At 36.2% G+C, this 18108-nt stretch overlaps 4 protein-coding genes across 5 annotated transcripts; 1 reads left to right on the top strand and 3 right to left on the bottom strand.

Annotated features, from left to right (window-relative positions):
• Positions 1–126: 126 nt before the first annotated feature.
• On the bottom strand, positions 127–1619 carry LBD22 (LOB domain-containing protein 22). Its single transcript, XM_021961510.2, has one exon. The coding sequence runs from the start codon at positions 1302–1304 to the stop codon at positions 405–407; it is 900 nt and encodes a 299-aa protein (XP_021817202.2). The 5' UTR covers positions 1305–1619; the 3' UTR covers positions 127–404.
• A 480-nt stretch (positions 1620–2099) lies between these two features.
• Positions 2100–3943, bottom strand: LOC110759458 (mediator of RNA polymerase II transcription subunit 9). Its single transcript, XM_021961511.2, has 6 exons — positions 3594–3943; positions 3419–3481; positions 3236–3316; positions 2907–2965; positions 2719–2789; positions 2100–2422 (listed from the first exon to the last, which is right to left on the bottom strand). The coding sequence occupies exons 1-5, from the start codon at positions 3891–3893 to the stop codon at positions 2732–2734; spliced, it is 561 nt and encodes a 186-aa protein (XP_021817203.2). The 5' UTR covers positions 3894–3943; the 3' UTR covers positions 2100–2422; positions 2719–2731.
• A 134-nt stretch (positions 3944–4077) lies between these two features.
• Positions 4078–5686, top strand: LOC110759459 (uncharacterized). 2 transcript variants are annotated; one of them, XM_088250322.1, is made up of 2 exons: positions 4078–4273; positions 5346–5686. In XM_088250322.1, exon 2 carries the CDS (start codon positions 5358–5360, stop codon positions 5535–5537), a length of 180 nt encoding a protein of 59 aa, XP_088106448.1. In that variant the 5' UTR covers positions 4078–4273; positions 5346–5357; the 3' UTR covers positions 5538–5686. The 2 variants fall into 2 exon arrangements, with proteins under 2 accessions (XP_088106448.1, XP_088106449.1); XM_088250323.1 differs by having other exon boundaries at positions 4078–4302.
• Positions 5687–5991: 305 nt separating this feature from the next.
• Positions 5992–13959, bottom strand: BGAL17 (beta-galactosidase 17). The gene is made up of 19 exons (XM_021961509.2): positions 13596–13959; positions 12959–13069; positions 12345–12540; positions 11988–12076; positions 11082–11162; positions 10300–10394; positions 10013–10083; positions 9403–9493; positions 9222–9339; positions 9044–9139; positions 8904–8952; positions 8616–8794; positions 8445–8522; positions 8108–8257; positions 7944–7994; positions 7170–7338; positions 6903–7048; positions 6732–6797; positions 5992–6338 (listed from the first exon to the last, which is right to left on the bottom strand). The coding sequence occupies exons 1-19, from the start codon at positions 13806–13808 to the stop codon at positions 6234–6236; spliced, it is 2154 nt and encodes a 717-aa protein (XP_021817201.2). The 5' UTR covers positions 13809–13959; the 3' UTR covers positions 5992–6233.
• Positions 13960–18108: the final 4149 nt, after the last annotated feature.

The following is an 18108-nucleotide window of genomic DNA, read 5'->3' as shown; positions in this document are numbered from 1 at the left end:
GCATGGAATGTGCTTTAATTCTTTTGTGTTTCGTATTATTTGGAGGCACACATGCATTGCCTTCTTGAATTTGATCCATAGCAAATGCAAGAAAATTTGTTTTTTTATTCATGAGAAAGGGGATTCAAACTCGGAACTTCTTCCAACATTGAGAAGAAAAATATCACACCAACAACTAGTTGGTAACACAAGAAAAATCTTAAACAACCCAGTCTATACCACTATCCTGGTGATCTTGAATACATTAAATAAAAAAAAGGTCATTTATTGACTCAATTCGTGAATCATAAAGAAGATTAGCTACATATAATTTAAAATCATGTAGGGGCTTCTAACTCAAGCGGTAAAACTTTACCCTCGAATCTAACCCAACTCTCCCTTAATTTTAAAAAAGAAAAGAAACATTATGATGATATAAGTAATTTTGTGTTTGGTACTACAAACCTCTGCTGATGATCACCAATATCCTCAGGCTGGAACCTGACCTCCCCATTTCTCTGATCATCATCACAAGGAATCTCAACAAAGGGCTTCAAATCTTCACAATCATTGGCATTCATACCACCACCATGCTTGATATCCAATGAAGACATAGAATCTTGCATGGCCCAAATGTTCACATCTTCATCAAAATGCTCATGTGGGTTATTATTATTGTTATTGCTATTACTATTAGGGCTATTAATATTGTTATTTTGAACAAACACATAGGGCACTTGTTGTTGCTGCTGTTCTTGTTGCACAGCAGGCAATGCATGAGGATGAGGCTGAACATAATGGTAATGGGCAACTTGGTTGTTGTACAAACTCAAAGGGTCCATATTAATCAACTGATCACATGAATTCTGATCTCCAACTTCTGGGATTTGAATCGTGTTCTGCTGCTGCTGCTGCTGCGCTTGTGCTCTGCATATGGCTAGCTGATGAAGAACAATGTCGAGCTCCGCCTTGTTATACTCGATGAGACGCTGCAGCTCCCGAATGATTCTGTAGCACCCGCCAACAGGATCGTTGGCTCGAATATCAGACTGGAAGATGATGGTGCGCATGGCCTCTTCCTTGTCGGATGGATTAAGGTGTTTGATAATTTTTGTGATGTTGCTGACGCCAAACAATTTATGAGCGTTGAGGAACTGGCGTTGGCGATCGTGAGGGAAAAAAGGGGCGAGAATACAATCAGGAGCGCACTTCCTGCGTTGGTATTTGCAAGCAGCGCAAGCTTGGGCGTTGCCGTTACCTTTTGTTGTAGTAGGTGTTGTTGGTGTTGGGATGTGATGATGAGTATGGTTGCTAATACTACTCATGATAATTATTTTTTTGGGTTGATGTGTTGTTGGTAATCGAATGCGTCTCCGGCGGGGGTGGTAGAGGCGGTTTTTTTTCTTGATGAGGCTTTTTTTTCTGGGGGGTTTCCCTTATTTTCTCAATGGAAATGAAGGGGGAAGTGGGATGAGGGATGGGGAGAGATGAGAGGAAAGGTGGACACATAAGAGAGACAGAGAGGCAGATCTTAACCGTTTCAGTTGTGGATTGGTGATATTTTTGGTTAATGATATGTTTAGTGTAGGGTGTTGTAATTTTAGATGTTTTCTAATTTGTGGAAACTCAAAAATAGGGTGTCCGAATGATTATTCTTTAACCCAAAAAAGAAAAAAGAAGAGCATGGTGTATCTATTTTTGGGTAAACCAGATAAGCTTTGTCCATCCAATTTTGATTCGGTGCAAGTGTGAGACAGAGGAGAGAAGGAAACTGCAATCATGTCCTTTTTGTGCATGCAATCCTCTAATTCAATAGAACAGATAAATGTAAAGGCTTACATGTCAAAAACTATCCTATGTTTGGATGAGGGAAAATAACTCAAGTCGGAAATTTAAGAGGAGAAAGTCACAATTCCGTTGTTTGGCAACTAAAGTGCGAAATTTATTAAATAACGCGTGGAGAAGGTTGTAAAAATTGGGGTATCAAATTCCCAAGTTTAATTTCCTCCAAAATAGACGTAATTTCACAATTTCCACATTGTCATTTACAAAATTCGACATACATAAATCCAAATACTGAAATCTTCAATTGCTAGAAATTGAAATGATGGAAATCTAAATTCTATCATTTTAGAATTCTATGTAATTTTCAATTCATTCATCCAAACGGAGGGTTAATGATGATTATCAACAGGGGAAAAGACATTGTCATGATTACAGAATATCCAAGACCCTATTACAAGTTTCAGTTTCAGACCCTTTCCAACGGGTAACTAATACAATGCTCTCTTTTTCTAATGATTTTTTTTTGGGGTAAACAAATAATAAGGTCCAAGGCTTAGAGAGCCTGCCCTCTCTAATCAATCGACTCAATCCAGCTGTCCAAGGACCTGTCTTCCTCTAGAATTTCACTAGTCTCTGAATAGCTCAACTGCAACAAGACCTGATTTCAAGATTCAAAATGATGGTGAGAAGCTGTTTAAATCGAGTCTGACGACTTGGGAGATAGAAATAATAAAGACACATTATTCAGTGTTCTGAGAAAATTTGATGTCAAGCACATACTGGTAGGTTGAAATGAGCAACAAGTAGAAATTTCGCATTTGAAAACACAAGAGAAAAGATAATCCATTGATGGAAAAATTCTGAAACAGCAAGGATCCATGTGCTAAGAAAACAAAATTCAAGAGCTCAACTCTTAAGAAGGAAAGGATAAGCATGTGAGAAGGGTGATCTTACAATCTGCAAACAGCTACGGCTCAGACTTGAGGAGGTCTTCAACAGAGTTTCTGTACTTGGTAATCAGGTCCCTGGAGTTCAGTTGAATAACCAAAAACAAAGGCAACATGTCATTTAATTTAATTGAGCAACTGCAGCATTTACTTAGTCTTAATACAAGAAGTATAGTACTACTAATGTGCACACACCTCCTCTGATTCAACAATTGTTCACTTTCTTCTAGCTTTCGCTTCTGTCCCTCAACCGTCTACAACCACGCAAACACACAAGTTCTTAAACATTACACTACAAAACTAATGAAATGTTTCTGGGTATGCTCTGTTACCAAACTATAAATCCAAATCATTGGTCATTTAAAACATGCTTAATCCAAAATGACTGGCAACATAACATGAAGAAGACTGTAACACAAGATGACATTACACATAAAATCTAAAAACTATCACACTAAACAATGTAATGCCCCCATTGATTACTCAACAAACCAACAAACCAAGAATCAAAGTTACTTGATTACCATAGCCTTGGTGCTGATTGATCCGGATATGGAGTTCAACAGCTGCTGGCACTTCTCAAAATGGTTGTTCAAATCACTGATCTGTCAAAACCCATTACCCAATTCAACTGTAAATTCATTAAAAAAAACACTTCAAGATAACAACTTTAATGACAAAAGAAAAAAGCCCCAATTAAACAATACCAATGATTCAGATTGCTGATCCCTAGTGCCATTCTCGATGGTGTCAGCTAATTTCTCCACCAACTGCATTATCAAATCAATCACTTCAAAAAATCAGCAACACTTCATATTGATAAGCTTATGTGTATGCATGCATTTATGTTTGTAAATGCTAGGGTTTTTTTATTTTGGGTACATGGAAGAGATGGAAGTGTGAGGCGAGTGACTGGTGATGCTGCTGCTGCTGCTGCTGCTGCTGCTGTTGTTGTTGTTGTTGTTGCTGCTGCTGCTGCTGTTGCTGTTGCTGTTGTTGAAGAAGAAGGCGCTGTTGTTGCTGTTGAAACTGTTGTTGTTGTTGCTGCTGCTGCTGCTGATGATGGAGGTACATATGGTCCTGACTCGAGGGTGTAGAGGGGTTACTGTGAGTCGGCACGCTTGGAATCATATTCCAGCTTCCTCCCCCTCCTCCTCCTCCTCCAGAGTACGAATGCTCCATTCTCTCTCCGCAGAACGATTCTCAGAACGTAAAGTTTTGAACTTTGATTTATGCAGCAGAGTTGATGAAGAAGCCTGATGCTATACGACGTGTCGTACCTTTGTGAGTGATTGGGCCGGGTTCAAATTGGGTCTTTAGCCCAAATCAACACTACGTCGTCTCGAGCACAGAGAGGGAGAGAGAGAGAGAGAGAGAGAGAGAGAGCATTGCCTTGCGAACGATTGCAGACCTCATTTTCTAGTTTCCGAGAGAGGAGGAGTTATTTAAAAGGCGGGCGCCATTTCTCAATCTCTCTCTCTTTCTCTCTTTGTCCCCAAATTCACAAACAATAAAGGTTTCAACTTAGCCGAGGAATCAAAGCTTCTTTCTACGGGTTTGCGGTTCGCTTTCTAACTCTTACATTATGAATGTATGTGACTGTATGTCTGTGATGTTGGTTTTGGGAATTTTGTGATTTCAATGATTTTGGTGATCGAATTCTATTGTATGATTGAAACTATCATCTGGGTATCTGTGATTTGATTGCTTTATACAGAAAACACCTAGCTTTGAGGTCACTAATGCAATTGGAGGAGATTAGAAATTGTTTCAAGGATAAATGGTGTCGACCCATTTTCTGTTTCGGGCATATTTAGTGAATTATTTCTTGTTATAAATTCTATTACAACATTATGCTAAGTAAAATGGCGGTCTGCAATATAAGATTTTGCCCGCAGAAGTTGAATGTATGAGGCCTTCACTTTTGTTTTTCGATTTTCTATTGATTTCAATGACTTTTTTGGTTGAGAAGACCGCATCCAAGAGACCTGGAACCTCCCCAAATTTCATAATATGAGAATTTATTCTAGGAAGTCCAAGAAATTCTCGAAGAGGTTAGCAGTTGTGGAAGTTTTGATTTGGGGCTTTGTGGCTATGTATAACTTGCAAAAGGTTTAGAGCCCTGATGTCTGAGATATATGCATTACCATGGCAAAGACCAGTTGCACCTATAGGAGAAGTATTCATAATTAGTAGAATGCTTTTTTTTTGGGGGGTTGTGGTTGTTAATGGAGAGGAGTTGGTACCAAATTTGATTTGAAATGAGTTCATTTATCAGCTTGAGTATTAGTACATTCCCTAGGGATGTAGCTTGCTGTTTTTCAAATTAAAACTAGTTCATATAGTGAAAGGATTACTCGGTTGAAAAAAATTGTAAGCATTTTAAAACATGTTTGAGAAAAAGAACAGCGGAGATATCTTTAATCTGGATTGCAGCAACAAACCAGGCATCACTGCCTCAGAACCATTTGAAACATGTCCCTTTCAGATTTGTTGTTGTTGTTTAATTCTTGATAGCTACCAAATTGCTAATGTTGTAACATTATTATCCAATGTATGTGTTTTGGTTTTCACTTATCGTCCTTTGATGTGTCACGCACAACATTTCGAGTTTGATAGAGTGGGAAATTGCAGGTTGAATAAGATATGGCAGTGAAGCCAACAGTTGCCTTCAGAGCTATACTTGTGGGAGGAATAGCTGCATTTGCCAAAGTAGCTGGTGTAATGAAGGCTGCAGGTGGTGCCAAGGTGGGTGCAGCTGCAGCTATGGCGACTGCAGCAGCAACAGCAGCTATTGGATCAAGAGAATCAAAGGATTCAAAATGAATTAATAATAGATGTAATCTGTAATTTCTGTAGCATAGTGTTGGATGCCCCAATGTGTCTTGGGAGAAAATTTGCTGCATTTAAGTTGCAATTTTGAACAGAAGATGATTTTGAAGCACTTGAAATAAAAAGATTTGGTTTTTTTTTTCTGTCCCTATTATTTGAGGATACACATAAAACCATGGCATGAAAAGACACAAAGCTTAGTGAAATTTGAAGCCTTAGCCCGGGACAATGCAGGTAAATGAAGGAGTACAACTTGGGAGATTAGCTTTCTGGCTCTTACAGGCTGAAGCTGTAATACAGACGGATTCAGGAGATATATAGACCGGACATGTTTAATTACCCGAGCATGTTTCAGAAATTGGACAACTTAAGTAAATAATTGCTTATCGAAAGGGCATTAGGGAAGGGAAGTTTGTCATGCAACTTTCTAACTTTTAGTAGATAAATATGCGGAATACAAGGAGACGGAGAATTTCACTCATGAATATAATACAGTCTGTACAGCTTTCTTTTCTTGTCTTGCCTATAGAACATGAAACCTTGTACACTTTGTATCTGTTAACTGTTATAAACAAACACGATGGAAGAATTCTCAGAAGGACTGGCGTTTCAAAGTGGAAATCAACAGTTCAAGTCCCCTTTCAATGTTTTTAAGCAAGGCCTAGATCATCTCATATTAACATAGTAGCGCTAAAGTTGATGCACATTCGATTTCCCTGGACCACAAGTAAAGTCTGGCTGATCAACTAACTGTACCACAAGCTCCGGGTTTGGAGATTCTAACTCAAATATGACCTGCGCAATGGTAAAAACAAGTGGAAGTTCAAGCCAAAGCAAGCACTGAAAAAGAATATGAGAAACAATATGATTAAACATCTTTCCCCGAATTATATCGATTTGGAAGCAGAACATTAAAACACAAGGCTTAGATACAATAATTTATTTCCTTTAAAAGTTGAGCCTTTTTCAAAGAAGACAATCACTGGAATGAAGATATAGGCTAGCTTAAGATTCAATTATGATTAATGTATATATAGATTTAATAATTTTTCATCTAACCTTAAAATAAAATTTAAAGAATAATAACAAAAGAAGATAAGTTTTTTTTTTTTAATGGGGTCAGAACAAAAGAAGATAACTCAGTCCAACGTAAATGAGAAATAAAAAATAGCTTTTGGCATCTCATACCACAACATTCTTCCCATTCTGAAGGACAGGAGCTGGAACGTAGAGGTTGCATTGTGGTCCCTTTAACTGCAAAATGCACCATGTTTCAAATGTTGGAGTAAAAGAACTCGTGTTCTAATATCAAAACACACAGGAAAGTTATGAACAAGGGAAATAGAAACATGATTTTACCGGCCAAAATCTTCCTATATTGAAATTGTTAATAGTTACAATTCCTTTACCCCACCCGCTCAATGATATGAATGTATCTTTGATTATGTCTTCTTTGCTAATATAAAAATATCCAGCATAGAATGCCGGTTCTTTCGAAGCATTCCCTGAAAAGAAAGCCAATGTCAGTAATCGTCAATTTCTCTTGATTACGATTGACCTCATTAATTCTGCAGGTTTGCAAGATGGTGTAGGAAAGAACATAGAGACGTGTATTTGAGAGCATACCAGACTTCGGTTTTAACCTTTTGCGGGCTGACATAGTAATGACTCCAGAATTTGCAGCCTGAATTATGGGATTGATTTTGGGGGATTCGTTCAGGTTGATTATGGGCACCAAATACATTTTCCATTTACGGAGAATTCTCCCATCTAGATAAACAGGTGATAGAATACCCTGAAAAAGAGAGTAAGAAAGACCAGTCAAATATCATTGTCATCCATTATGCTAGGACGCAGTTTGTTTTTCAGATGTTAAGAGATAAACAGACATAAGTAAAATTCTTGACTTCAGTTAGGTGGCGTAGAAAATAATTACCTGAACAGTGATTATGCCACATGTATGTCTTACAAAGTTTAATAGCTTAATAATTACGTCTTACGTGTATTGTTTTTTTTGGTGTTTCTGCTTCCTTCTTCTGTTCATTAGTTCTTAGTTTTGGTGTGTCTGTCCTGTTTGTTTGGTTGGGTTTGTCTCCCCTTTGGGACTTTGCCGGTTGGCTTTTATGATATATTTGTTGACCCAAAAAAAAACTAATGTAACTTACAACCAGACGTATGAATCATTGCTCATTTTTTGGAAGTTCAAACTACCGCTGAAAATATATCATATACGTCGAACAAGGATAACAGAGTGTGATTCGAATCCATATATTTGTAATCAAAAGCATACAGGACAAACTTTGATCATTAAGAATTGAATGACATTGGCAAATAACCTTATGCTTCATAATCATATCAAGAAATAGAGAAAAAAAAGTTCCATAATTACAACTGACTTACCTTCTTGTCAAAGATATATGGTCCATAGTTAAGACGACCCATATTTTCAACCTATAAGAAAAACAGATATCAAATTAGGGGGAAGAAATCCCCTGAGTTAATTCAGATGTTAAGAAATGAAATTAAGATTATGAAGGGAAAAAGTAGAGAAGACATTCGAGTACCAACACAATTAAGCTGATGTTGGAGAGACATTTAGTATTAGGAATGGTTAGAGGTTGATTTGACCATCTTTCAAGCGTGCCAACATATGTTGGCTTTCCATTACCATCTTCGGAAGGGCACGATATAAAAACTTGAGCTCTGTCATGCACCTGCAACATGAAATAAAATTTCAAATCCTTTTAGACCACTAAACTATTGTTTGCTATTTTATATACTCTGAACATATATAGATAAATGTGTGGCTTGGACTCTAAACAAATGAGAGGCAATACTATGAGAGTAAATAAATATCTAACAGTAATAAACAGGAAATTAACGTAAACAGTAAGGCTGCACCTTTGGTATAGATACAATGCTTCCAACACCATTGTCTTTTGCAGTATACTCGGTTACGTATAACAGAAATCCAAACATCTGAAAGTTGGAAGCATTCATCTAATTACATCACTTGATCACCATGAACAACTGTAAACAACTAGAAAGCTACAAACACATATTCTTACACACCTGGCCCGTTGACTCCATTGATATTGGGTTGTCAGATTCAACCACGTCAAAATAATGTATCAATTCAAACAAATTCCCTGTTTTATTTACATGAATAGATCCGTATGCTTTCTTCTCATTATCGGATGGAACTGCAGGGAGAGATACTGAACTGTATTGCTCTACAACCCTCCTAAGTGCTGAAAGAAGTACACCATTAATGATAAACCATGTTGTTGCAAATTTGCAATACCATATAGCAAGAGGATTTTATTCCAGTACAAAAGAATATACAGTGTAAAGTGATACCTTTGAATTTTGCATTGTTTACATCCCCAGATTCCCTAATCGGTGCATCCTGGGAAAACAGGTGTATCAGTTCTGTGTTTATAGTTTGTAGTAGCATGAACTAATACCAAGTTACAACAAAGAAGAAAAATCTTCCTCACATAATCATAGGAAGTGAGGTCAGGCTTGTAATCGGACTCATCTGAACCAGTATTTGCTCCATTATAAAACCCAAAATTTGTTCCCCCATGTGCCATCTGGAAATTTGAAATTTAAGGTTAAAGAGCTTTACCATGAAGCTTTACTTGAAAGCAGGAAAAATTGACTTTTAGGACATACATAAAGTACTGCAGAACCATTTCTTTCCAAAATATTTTTCAAGGCAGCTGCTGTAAAATCCGCACTAGTCTGCGCATTCTTCTCCCCCCAGTGTGTAAGCCAACCTGTGTAAAACTCTCTGAAGCAAGCATTTTAACTGCCGCCAACAAAATTAATTAATAATGACCAACAAGATACTTACGAAGAAAGTGGTGGTGATTTCCCTGGGGCATTGAACTCCTTTTGCAACTCAAATATAGGCCAAGGGTTGTCACCAGTAGTGAAGTCAACAGCTGCAAATGAGAAATAGAGATTAGGTCATAAGCAGAACACATAATACACTCATAAGAGCTTATATATTGCTTCAAGAGCAATATTCCTGAGAAATTTAATAGGCCTTTTCCTTTCTGATGAGTGATACATGAGGAAAAATTTCCAGTAGACTGCCCCCATCTGTAAAATTTACCTTTCAACAACTCAGAGAAAGAATTTCTCCCTGAGGCCTAGAAAAGACATGTTGCACTAAGGTAGCATCTAAAATTAAGTATCGAAAGCCAAAAGGAAACAATTATAATGGATAAAACCTCTGTTAAGTGCATAGATCGCTCACGTGGACAGTATACAATGTTTTAGTGAACACATGGTAGTGAATAAACTAAAAGACAAATAATCAAGCTATATGTATCAAGGTGTTTAATGGGTAATGGTAAGTGAATAACTAAAGAAATGGTTAGTAACAGTAGAGAGAAAGAAGTTTTAAGAATTAATGTTCATAATTTATAACTTAAGTATAGGTTGAGGTTGAACTTTACCTGAAAATACAGCATCTCCACGAATTGTGCCTTTTTCAAGTGTTTCCCTAGAACCTCCATCTGTAGTATACCTAAAAACCATTACAATGAAACTTGAAAATTATACGAAAGTGCTACGCCAAAAGTCCATTTGCTCAAAGTATGTATTGGAAAACTTATCTTTCATATATATTAGTTGGAGCTCTAATTAGTTGAACTAACCACCATGAATGAATCATGATTGTTCTGTAGTGCACACATCAAAATAACAATAAAACACATTATGAACATAAGGCTGAAGGACTTACAAAATAACATCATCCCCAAGGTGCTTTCTAGCCAATGAGACCAGGTGATGAAGATAAGCTTTGTCGTCCCCATAAGAACCAAATTCATTTTCAATCTGTCAGAAAAATGGTTCTTTACTCTAATTTTTCAACCATACTATCTCAGAAGTAAGAGATTCAATCTTTTCAAAATTAACTTGACAATTTTGAACAATAAATAAGACACCTCAAAGATGATATGAAGATTTATATGCAAGTTGATTGCTAGAATAAATGGACTCCACCAGATGCAGAATTCCGCTACACATGTCTATGAATTTCTATAAATTTTTAGGAATTAAGAAATATCTGGAACTCCTGAGTGAGAGTACACAACTTTAGACAGAAAATACATGAAGACTTTCTTACGTATCCATTTTTCTAAACTGAAAAACCATCAGTCCCTTCCCCCTGTATAATATAAGTGGAACATTTAATAGGTTTTGCCATTGGTACATGTTATGAAGAGTTTTTATTTATTTATAATGAAGTTGGATCATTGTGCCACTCTTTAAAATTTATTTGAACTTAAAATTCAGAATAATTTTTTCAGACATAGTATTGGAGGGCCCTGGCCATAATGTTGTAACAGTTGTACAAAATTGGACATGTTAAATTGAGTTCCAACCCTTCAACAAGAGCTTCTATTCAGTTCTGAGACTATGAAACTTGATTCTTGGCATTATACATTTAAAATAAATAAATAAATCTTTCTGTTAAGTATCATAAAGAAAGGCGAAGCAGAAAATTAAAAATTCACAAACCTGAACCATTATAATAGGACCTCCACTGCCATAAAGAAGTGGAGCTACCTTCGGAAGTAGGCTTCCCCACCATCTTTCAACCTTCAACAGTTCACAGCCATATCAAATATTGAAGAGAACAAATACATTGTTAGTCCCAGAGCATAAACTTTACAGGTCACAATTGACCACATTAAGAATGACTAGAGACATTTGTACCAAAACAAGTGATCAGAAACATAATTTACAAAGATTATTTGGATAAGTAATCAGTATATATTGAAAAATGCCAAAGTGGGACAACTTGGTACAGAAACAAAGAAAAAAAGGAAATTAAGATAAAATCATAAAAACGATACAAAATCTGGTAAAAGACACAGAGTGGCAGAAGTGTGAGGCATCCATGAATACAACATCTACTATGGTTGTCCATTCCTTTAAAATATCTAGAATTTCTTTCTATCTGTTAGAATAATAGAACAATAGTTGGCCCGCATCCTAACAGTTAAAGTTTGAAGGAACAATGTGAGACAAAAAGACTATTAACATATTTTTATGGTCAAATCCCTACAACTACAACCTCCCAATTAGTGTTGAATTCCAATGTGTTGAGCTCTCTAGTGGTGGAGAGCCTACAAGTGAGGGGAGCCTTAAAATTTAAAAAACAATAGTTGTCAACAACACTCACATCCTATCCAATGCTGCCAAATTTGCTTCCCACAATTTTTTCATCAATCAACACCATTTTTTTAGTTGTTTATTTATTTATTTTGGTAAGTAGCAATTAAGACCCTTTTCTACTTGAACATCAAATTGACATCATCAGATTCAAAATATGATATCTAATAACCCAAAGTTAGATTTAGTAGACCGATTTAGGATACATCCTAAATAGTACAAAGAAGAGAATGCATAAGGAAAACATACCAATTGAAGGAAAGCAGGATCTGATGATCTTAGTCTGGGAGCTGGATTGATGGCAAGCAACCAAGGAGGGAAACCCCCCAAATCCCACTCTGCAATATACACATATTCACATCAGTTATCAGAAAATATTTTTCATACATTTAATCCAAGCAGTAGAACAATTAGACCTTTACATTAAAAGACCAATTGAAGGATCCAATTTAGCTTCAATATAAAACACACTTTGGAAACAAGACACATTTTAGTGGAAAATAGGGGGAGGAGGCATGTATATAGTTAACCTAAAAGAACACAGCAAATTAACAAAGCCCCTTAACAGTTGACACAGAGATCCTAGATACAGCAGTCACAACTGACCTGCACATATATATGGTCCAGCTCGAAGCATAACCAGAATACCAAGCCTCTGGGAGAGTTTGAGAAATGATACCAAATCTGCAATACCCTCAAAATCCAAAGTACCAGCTCTTGGTTCATGTAGGTTCCAGGGAACATAAGTTTGAATAGTATTTAATCCCAATGCCTTTGCTCTCAACAGCCTATCTTCCCAGTACTGCATTGATAAATGTAACACGCTACATCACCACAATACAAGAAAGCCTTCACTGTAACATAAATATTTGCAAACATCCCATGCATCTTCACTGTATATAAATATTTGAGGTAACATCCATGGAATATGATGCTCCAGATTAGGTTCATCAAGAAATTTCTAAAGTTGTCTTGGATTCATGGATAGTGGCTCAGGCTCTTAATTTTTCACTTTTTACTTCATTCAAGTGTAAAAAGTAGTCATTTTAAGGAGGGCGACTACAGACACACTGTGAATATGATTTTCTATTATGATAATATGGAGTTGAGCCTTTTCATTTCCAAGCCACCAGGGGCATATTTAAGAATAATATGCAGGCAGCTTATGATATTAGTAATTCAACACCAAGTACTCAGAAGGACCAATGAAAGAAACATACCTCAGGAAGAACCCGGAAATAATGCAAGTCACCCCCGATGATCTGGAAAGGCTGACCATCTTTCCAGAACTTATCGTCTGAAATTTCAAACTTTCGAGCATAACCGTGATTCTGAAAAACGACCAAACAAAACTCTTACTCCACTAGATGAACATATCAGAGAATTCTTTTTGGAAAATAAGGGTCACGACTCACTACAAATGAGTATAGTTTAAATTTGGCTCCAACTTGATAATCAATTTGCAAAACACATAGCTGAAACATAAGTCAGAAAGTAAAACCTTAAACTCAAATCAGGCAAACATTTGCTTGCAGTGTAAGTTGGTTCAAATGCACTTCCGTTTCTTGACTCATGGATCTAATAACGAAAAGCTTGTGTTTTTTTTTTAATTTTATTTCTTAAACGTGCTATTAACCAAGTAGAATGTCATCTGCTACATATAGGGCAAAGATCACATGACCCAAAAATCAAACACTTGACGGAACCCGATAACGACCAAAGCAGAACAATGCTGTTCTATACAGTTCGTTCAATTCTTAGCTCAGACAAATTATTTGAAACAAATCAAACTGACCCAGAATTTATTTCGACTCAATTTCCATTTTCCAGGAAAATACCAGAAAGAGAAAGACTTACTTTTTTGGTGGCAGGAAGGAGCTGCTGTTGATGGTGATGGAGAGAGTGGGAAGACAGAGAAGGTAGAAGAGCGAAGACAGGGACAAAGATACCGAAGGCTATGAGAGAGAGAAAGATGATGAAAAACAAGGTGAGTGTTGTGCTTCTCTTCCTCACCATTGTTGACCATTTGGAGCTTGACACTGAGCTATGGTATTGGTTCTTATACTTCATTCCCCCCACTAAAGGGCACAACTGGGTTTCACTTTTCAGCTCCGTTTCACTTGACGGTCAAGTTAAGGTTCACTCTCCTCTAACTTACAAAATAATCTTGACCAAATATTTTTTTACACTTGCAAAATAATCCATTTTCTGTTCGACCCTTGACTGCTAAATAGTTCTCATCAATTTTGCCAGTGAAGAAAAAAGAATGACTTCAAATCTCTTGTTTTTATTGTCAAGTTTTGTGTTTCTTTTCTTATGAAAAGTCTTATACTTGATGAACTGTAGTATGAAATGATATTTCAACTTTTCTATTTGTCCATGGAGGCTTAATTGGGCAATAGAATAAATAAGGAGAAGAAACCTTCTCCATCCCAGGTGATTGATGTAATGGAGGACAATAAAAGTTTTTTTCCTTTTTTTTTGCCTTTTTCTGTGTATATTTGATATATAGTGTGCATTCAGAAGCCCCTTGAGTATGTAATAAGCAATTGCCAACGGGGCATAATCAAGTGGAAAATGTCTATGACTTACAAATTAATGGCCTCAGGTTCGAATTCCCATGACACATTGGCGCAGTGTGTGAAAACAACCCCTTCCCTTCCTAACTTTGACGGGAAAATAAAGTATAATAAGCCATTACTGTATATGAAAATAAAATGTATATAATAAGCAAGAAAAAAATGTATACAATGAGCAGTTGGGCCGTTGATCCATTTTAACCCAAATGAGCTAACCCATCGTCAAGTTTGGCCCAGGTCTAAAAACATGCTCTTGGCAGCAGGCCGAACTACCCATTTATAGAGTGGCGAAATTCTATAGAGTGATGTTAAGCACACCCAAGAATTGTCTTAAGATACTCAGAAATTCCCCATGAGAATTGTGTGTTCATACCTTTTTCATAACATCTTTTGACAAAAAAAGGACCTTTTTCATAACATATGGTCATTAAAATGTTGAGGTCCACAAAATAAAAGTGGTTAAAACGTTGAGGAGATTTCTTGCATTCAATTTTGTGTTGCCGGGTTTTTACTTGTTGCCAAAATTAAAAAGGGGGAATGGGGTTTTCTCACACACACTGCTAAGGTGACATAGAGGTTCGAACGTAAGACCACTGGTTTGTTATTAAGGTCATTTTCCACTAAGTTAGACCCCGTTAGTGTCCTTGTTGTAGTTAATTGTGTGATCTTGAGTTTGTAGGAGTTTATCCATAAATTGATTAAGTGGGTTGCTTCCCAACAAAGAACAAATGAGGAATAATGGCAGTGTGGAAAATATACTTTTTGACAAAAGTAACCAATTTTTTTTTTTCCTCTTTTAAATGATTATGATGATGATGTAGGTTAATTGCTCTAATTCCCATGCATGCAATGATTCAAAAACACAAAAAGTAGTGAAAGGAATAAAATATCCCCAAAAACATGTAATAATCATTACTTTTTTTTGTTTCCTGCTGCTAAGATTTTAATTCAGCATTCCTTTGCGATATGGCTTCTTAATTCATGTTTTACATCTGCATATAAGTCACCGATATTAATTAACCCCTCTCATCATCACTGGTACAAGTAAAAGAGAGAAATGCCATCATCACATATGCAACAATTTCAGACCACAACAAAATGATAGTTCATGAGCAGTAGCAGGCTAGCCTGCCATTACTTTTTGAAAAGAGAACAAGAGATAAATCCAGATCTCTCTCTCCTGTTCCTATATGCATGAGAGAGAGAGTGATGGTAAGTCAAAGAAAAAAGGTGGCATTATTAACACAAAGGAAGCAAAACATCTTTACAAAGACAAGTCAACTGGTTTTCAGCCATGCCAATACACAAACAACAAACAAACAACCCCATTTGCCATTTCATTTTTATTCTGGCAACTCAGCAGCTTTGGTAATTTTCTGCAGCTTTTAGATATATCTTTCTTTCTTCTTTTTTTCTGTGGCTAAGCTTACCTAAACCCACCAGACAAAAAGCACCCACCAAAGCATCCAATTTATATAGACGCTAGACGAGGCTGAGCAGGGAGGGCCAGCCTCCAACCCAACTAAAAAAAGAAAAAGGTATAGGCATGCCTTGGGCTTAGGGACTGAGCCCACCCTTCCTTACCTATTTTATGAAATGACAAACATGCTCTCCTACATCGCTCATGCTTCATGCTCAAAGCAAACATCAAAATGGCATTTTTGGCATGTGTGTAATTTCAGAAATCTCTCTCTCTCTCTCTCTCTCTCTCTCTCTCTCTCTCTCTCTCTCTCATACAACATTTCATGATCATGCATGAGAGAAGTGGGAAATCGGAGGAATCTTTTGTTGATCTAAACTTGTTTAATTACTTTCTCAAAACCAATGAAAAGGACAGGTGCCAATTAGAGACCACTCTCTCAAAGTAAGCCCAGACACATCTATACATGCATTACACACTACCTATATCTATATTCATATATTGACCTAACATTGCAACAATTTATATATATATATATATATATATCTTTAGGGATGAGAATCTCTTTATATAACTCTGATTTGTTTATAAACCCACTTTATCTGATGATAGGCTAATCATTTCTTAATTATTTGATTGCTCAACACATATGATATAAATTCATATATATATGTGAATTAATTAATTAATTGATTAAGTCTCCCTCTAGCTCTTTCTCTCTTGCATCCGCACATGAACACACACACGTACACACAAACAAACATCATTAACATTTATATTTATATATATAAATTTTGGCTACTTGAAGCTTGAGGATTTAGGGCTCGTTTAAGAGTGATTTTGGATAGGCCATAATCACTTATGGGAAGAACCACCTCTCATGTGCTTCTCCATAATTTTAAGTGATTCTAAACATAAGCACCTCCCATGTGCTTATCCATAAAAGTATTTTTTGATATATCTAGAATCACTCCCAAACAAACTCTTAAGGAAGTTAATTAGGAGGCTCTTAAGGAAGTTAATTAGGAGGCAATTAGTTAGTGGTGGCTGCTCTGTTGAGAAAGCACTTGCAGAAGCACTAACTAATCATGCATCTTATATAAATATACTAGAAACCAGAAAGTGAAATAATAGCCCTTTAGAAATTAGTATCTTAATGGCAATATATATAATCCTTGATTTACTTAATTAATATAAGCACTGATGATCATAACAGTTGCTATCTAACTTAATTTACAATATCAAGCAAGCAAGTAATAACATCCATGGGTGTTACAATTATTAATTCTTACATGCAGGTCACATCAATTTCTCTTTTTTCTTTCCACTTTTTAAGAAAAATATTCCCACACTTCTATTATAATTTAATTTATATCGAGAACAAAATCATGTTGACCCACTACTGAGCTTTTTGTATTATTTTTTTTATTTATGGTGGAAATATTCAAAACCCATTTCTCACCTTGTCCAATTTTTCCACACTAGGTACTATATGTGGAAATATCCATAAATATACAGAACCCCTCTCTCTTTCTCTCTCTCTCTCATATATATATATATAATTCCAAATCATTTTTTTAAAATGGTGCATTACCTCTACAATAGCGAAGAATTACAGTACTATACTACTATGTGATGATATTTCGAGTCAATCACATAATGATATAATACGTGATTTGTTTGGAATATTGCCAAAGTGGCATAAAGTGAGGTAGAAATTCCTTGAGCCAATGAGAAAGAGTGATCTTCCCTCGGGATTGAATCCCACTTGCACCCAGATTAGGTGTCAAACAGCATCTCTATTTTTATATATCTTTTGTTTTGAATTGAGAGCAGCAATATCCAAAAACACAACCAAAGCTAACTTTGCTCAGCCTCCATGTTCCATGTACACATCCTTTCTGCCTTGAGCACATTTCACGAATCTTTTTTCTTGGAGAATCCAATGCTTTTTTGTACCCATAAACATAATCCGTATATCGATCCCATCCCTATACCGCTTTTACTAACATGCATATATTCGCATATTCAAAGTCCCCTGCTTTATAATTATATAGTAATAATATATTGCTACATGAGAGAGAGAGAGAGAGAGAGAGAGAGATTTGTTGTAGAGATTTGATTTGAATCATTAATTAGTGTGAGTTTAAGTATACGATCCAATGCTTAAGACAAATTGTTTCTACTTTTTGCAAATTATTTTTGAAGTGGGCCCACATATTGGACCGCCCACGATTTTTGGGTTAGTGGCAGCATAATTTATTTACTTTTTTTTTTTTTTTTGCCTTTAATGGGAAGTACCAACTCAATCTCAATATAATTAAGAGGGTGAAATTTAACACAAGAGGAAGCTTTAGGGGAAGTATTGTTG

The sequence above is a fragment of the Prunus avium genome, chromosome 3 (assembly GCF_965620075.1).
Source record: "Prunus avium chromosome 3, drPruAviu1.hap1.1, whole genome shotgun sequence".
Classification (NCBI taxonomy): domain Eukaryota; kingdom Viridiplantae; phylum Streptophyta; class Magnoliopsida; order Rosales; family Rosaceae; genus Prunus; species Prunus avium.
The sequence above is the reverse complement of the archived record's forward strand: the minus strand, read 5'-3'. Positions and strand labels throughout refer to the sequence as shown.

Bases quoted from the DNA above. Each gene is read 5' to 3' on its own strand.
- LBD22 (XM_021961510.2), bottom strand. From the start codon at position 1,304: ATGAGTAGTATTAGCAACCATACTCATCATCACATCCCAACACCAACA.
- LOC110759458 (XM_021961511.2), bottom strand. From the start codon at position 3,893: ATGGAGCATTCGTACTCTGGAGGAGGAGGAGGAGGGGGAGGAAGCTGG. The intron at 2,966-3,235 runs GTAATCAAGTAA...GCGTGGTTGTAG, and splicing joins CAATCAGCACCAAGGCTATG to ACGGTTGAGGGACAGAAGCG. The intron at 2,790-2,906 runs GTGTGTGCACAT...ACTGAACTCCAG, and splicing joins CAATTGTTGAATCAGAGGAG to GGACCTGATTACCAAGTACA.
- LOC110759459 (XM_088250322.1), top strand. From the start codon at position 5,358: ATGGCAGTGAAGCCAACAGTTGCCTTCAGAGCTATACTTGTGGGAGGA.
- BGAL17 (XM_021961509.2), bottom strand. From the start codon at position 13,808: ATGAAGTATAAGAACCAATACCATAGCTCAGTGTCAAGCTCCAAATGG. The intron at 10,395-11,081 runs GTTTGTGAATTT...TTTTTCTGACAG, and splicing joins GTCCTATTATAATGGTTCAG to ATTGAAAATGAATTTGGTTC. The intron at 9,494-10,012 runs GTAAAGTTCAAC...TCTCATTTGCAG, and splicing joins TGGAGATGCTGTATTTTCAG to CTGTTGACTTCACTACTGGT.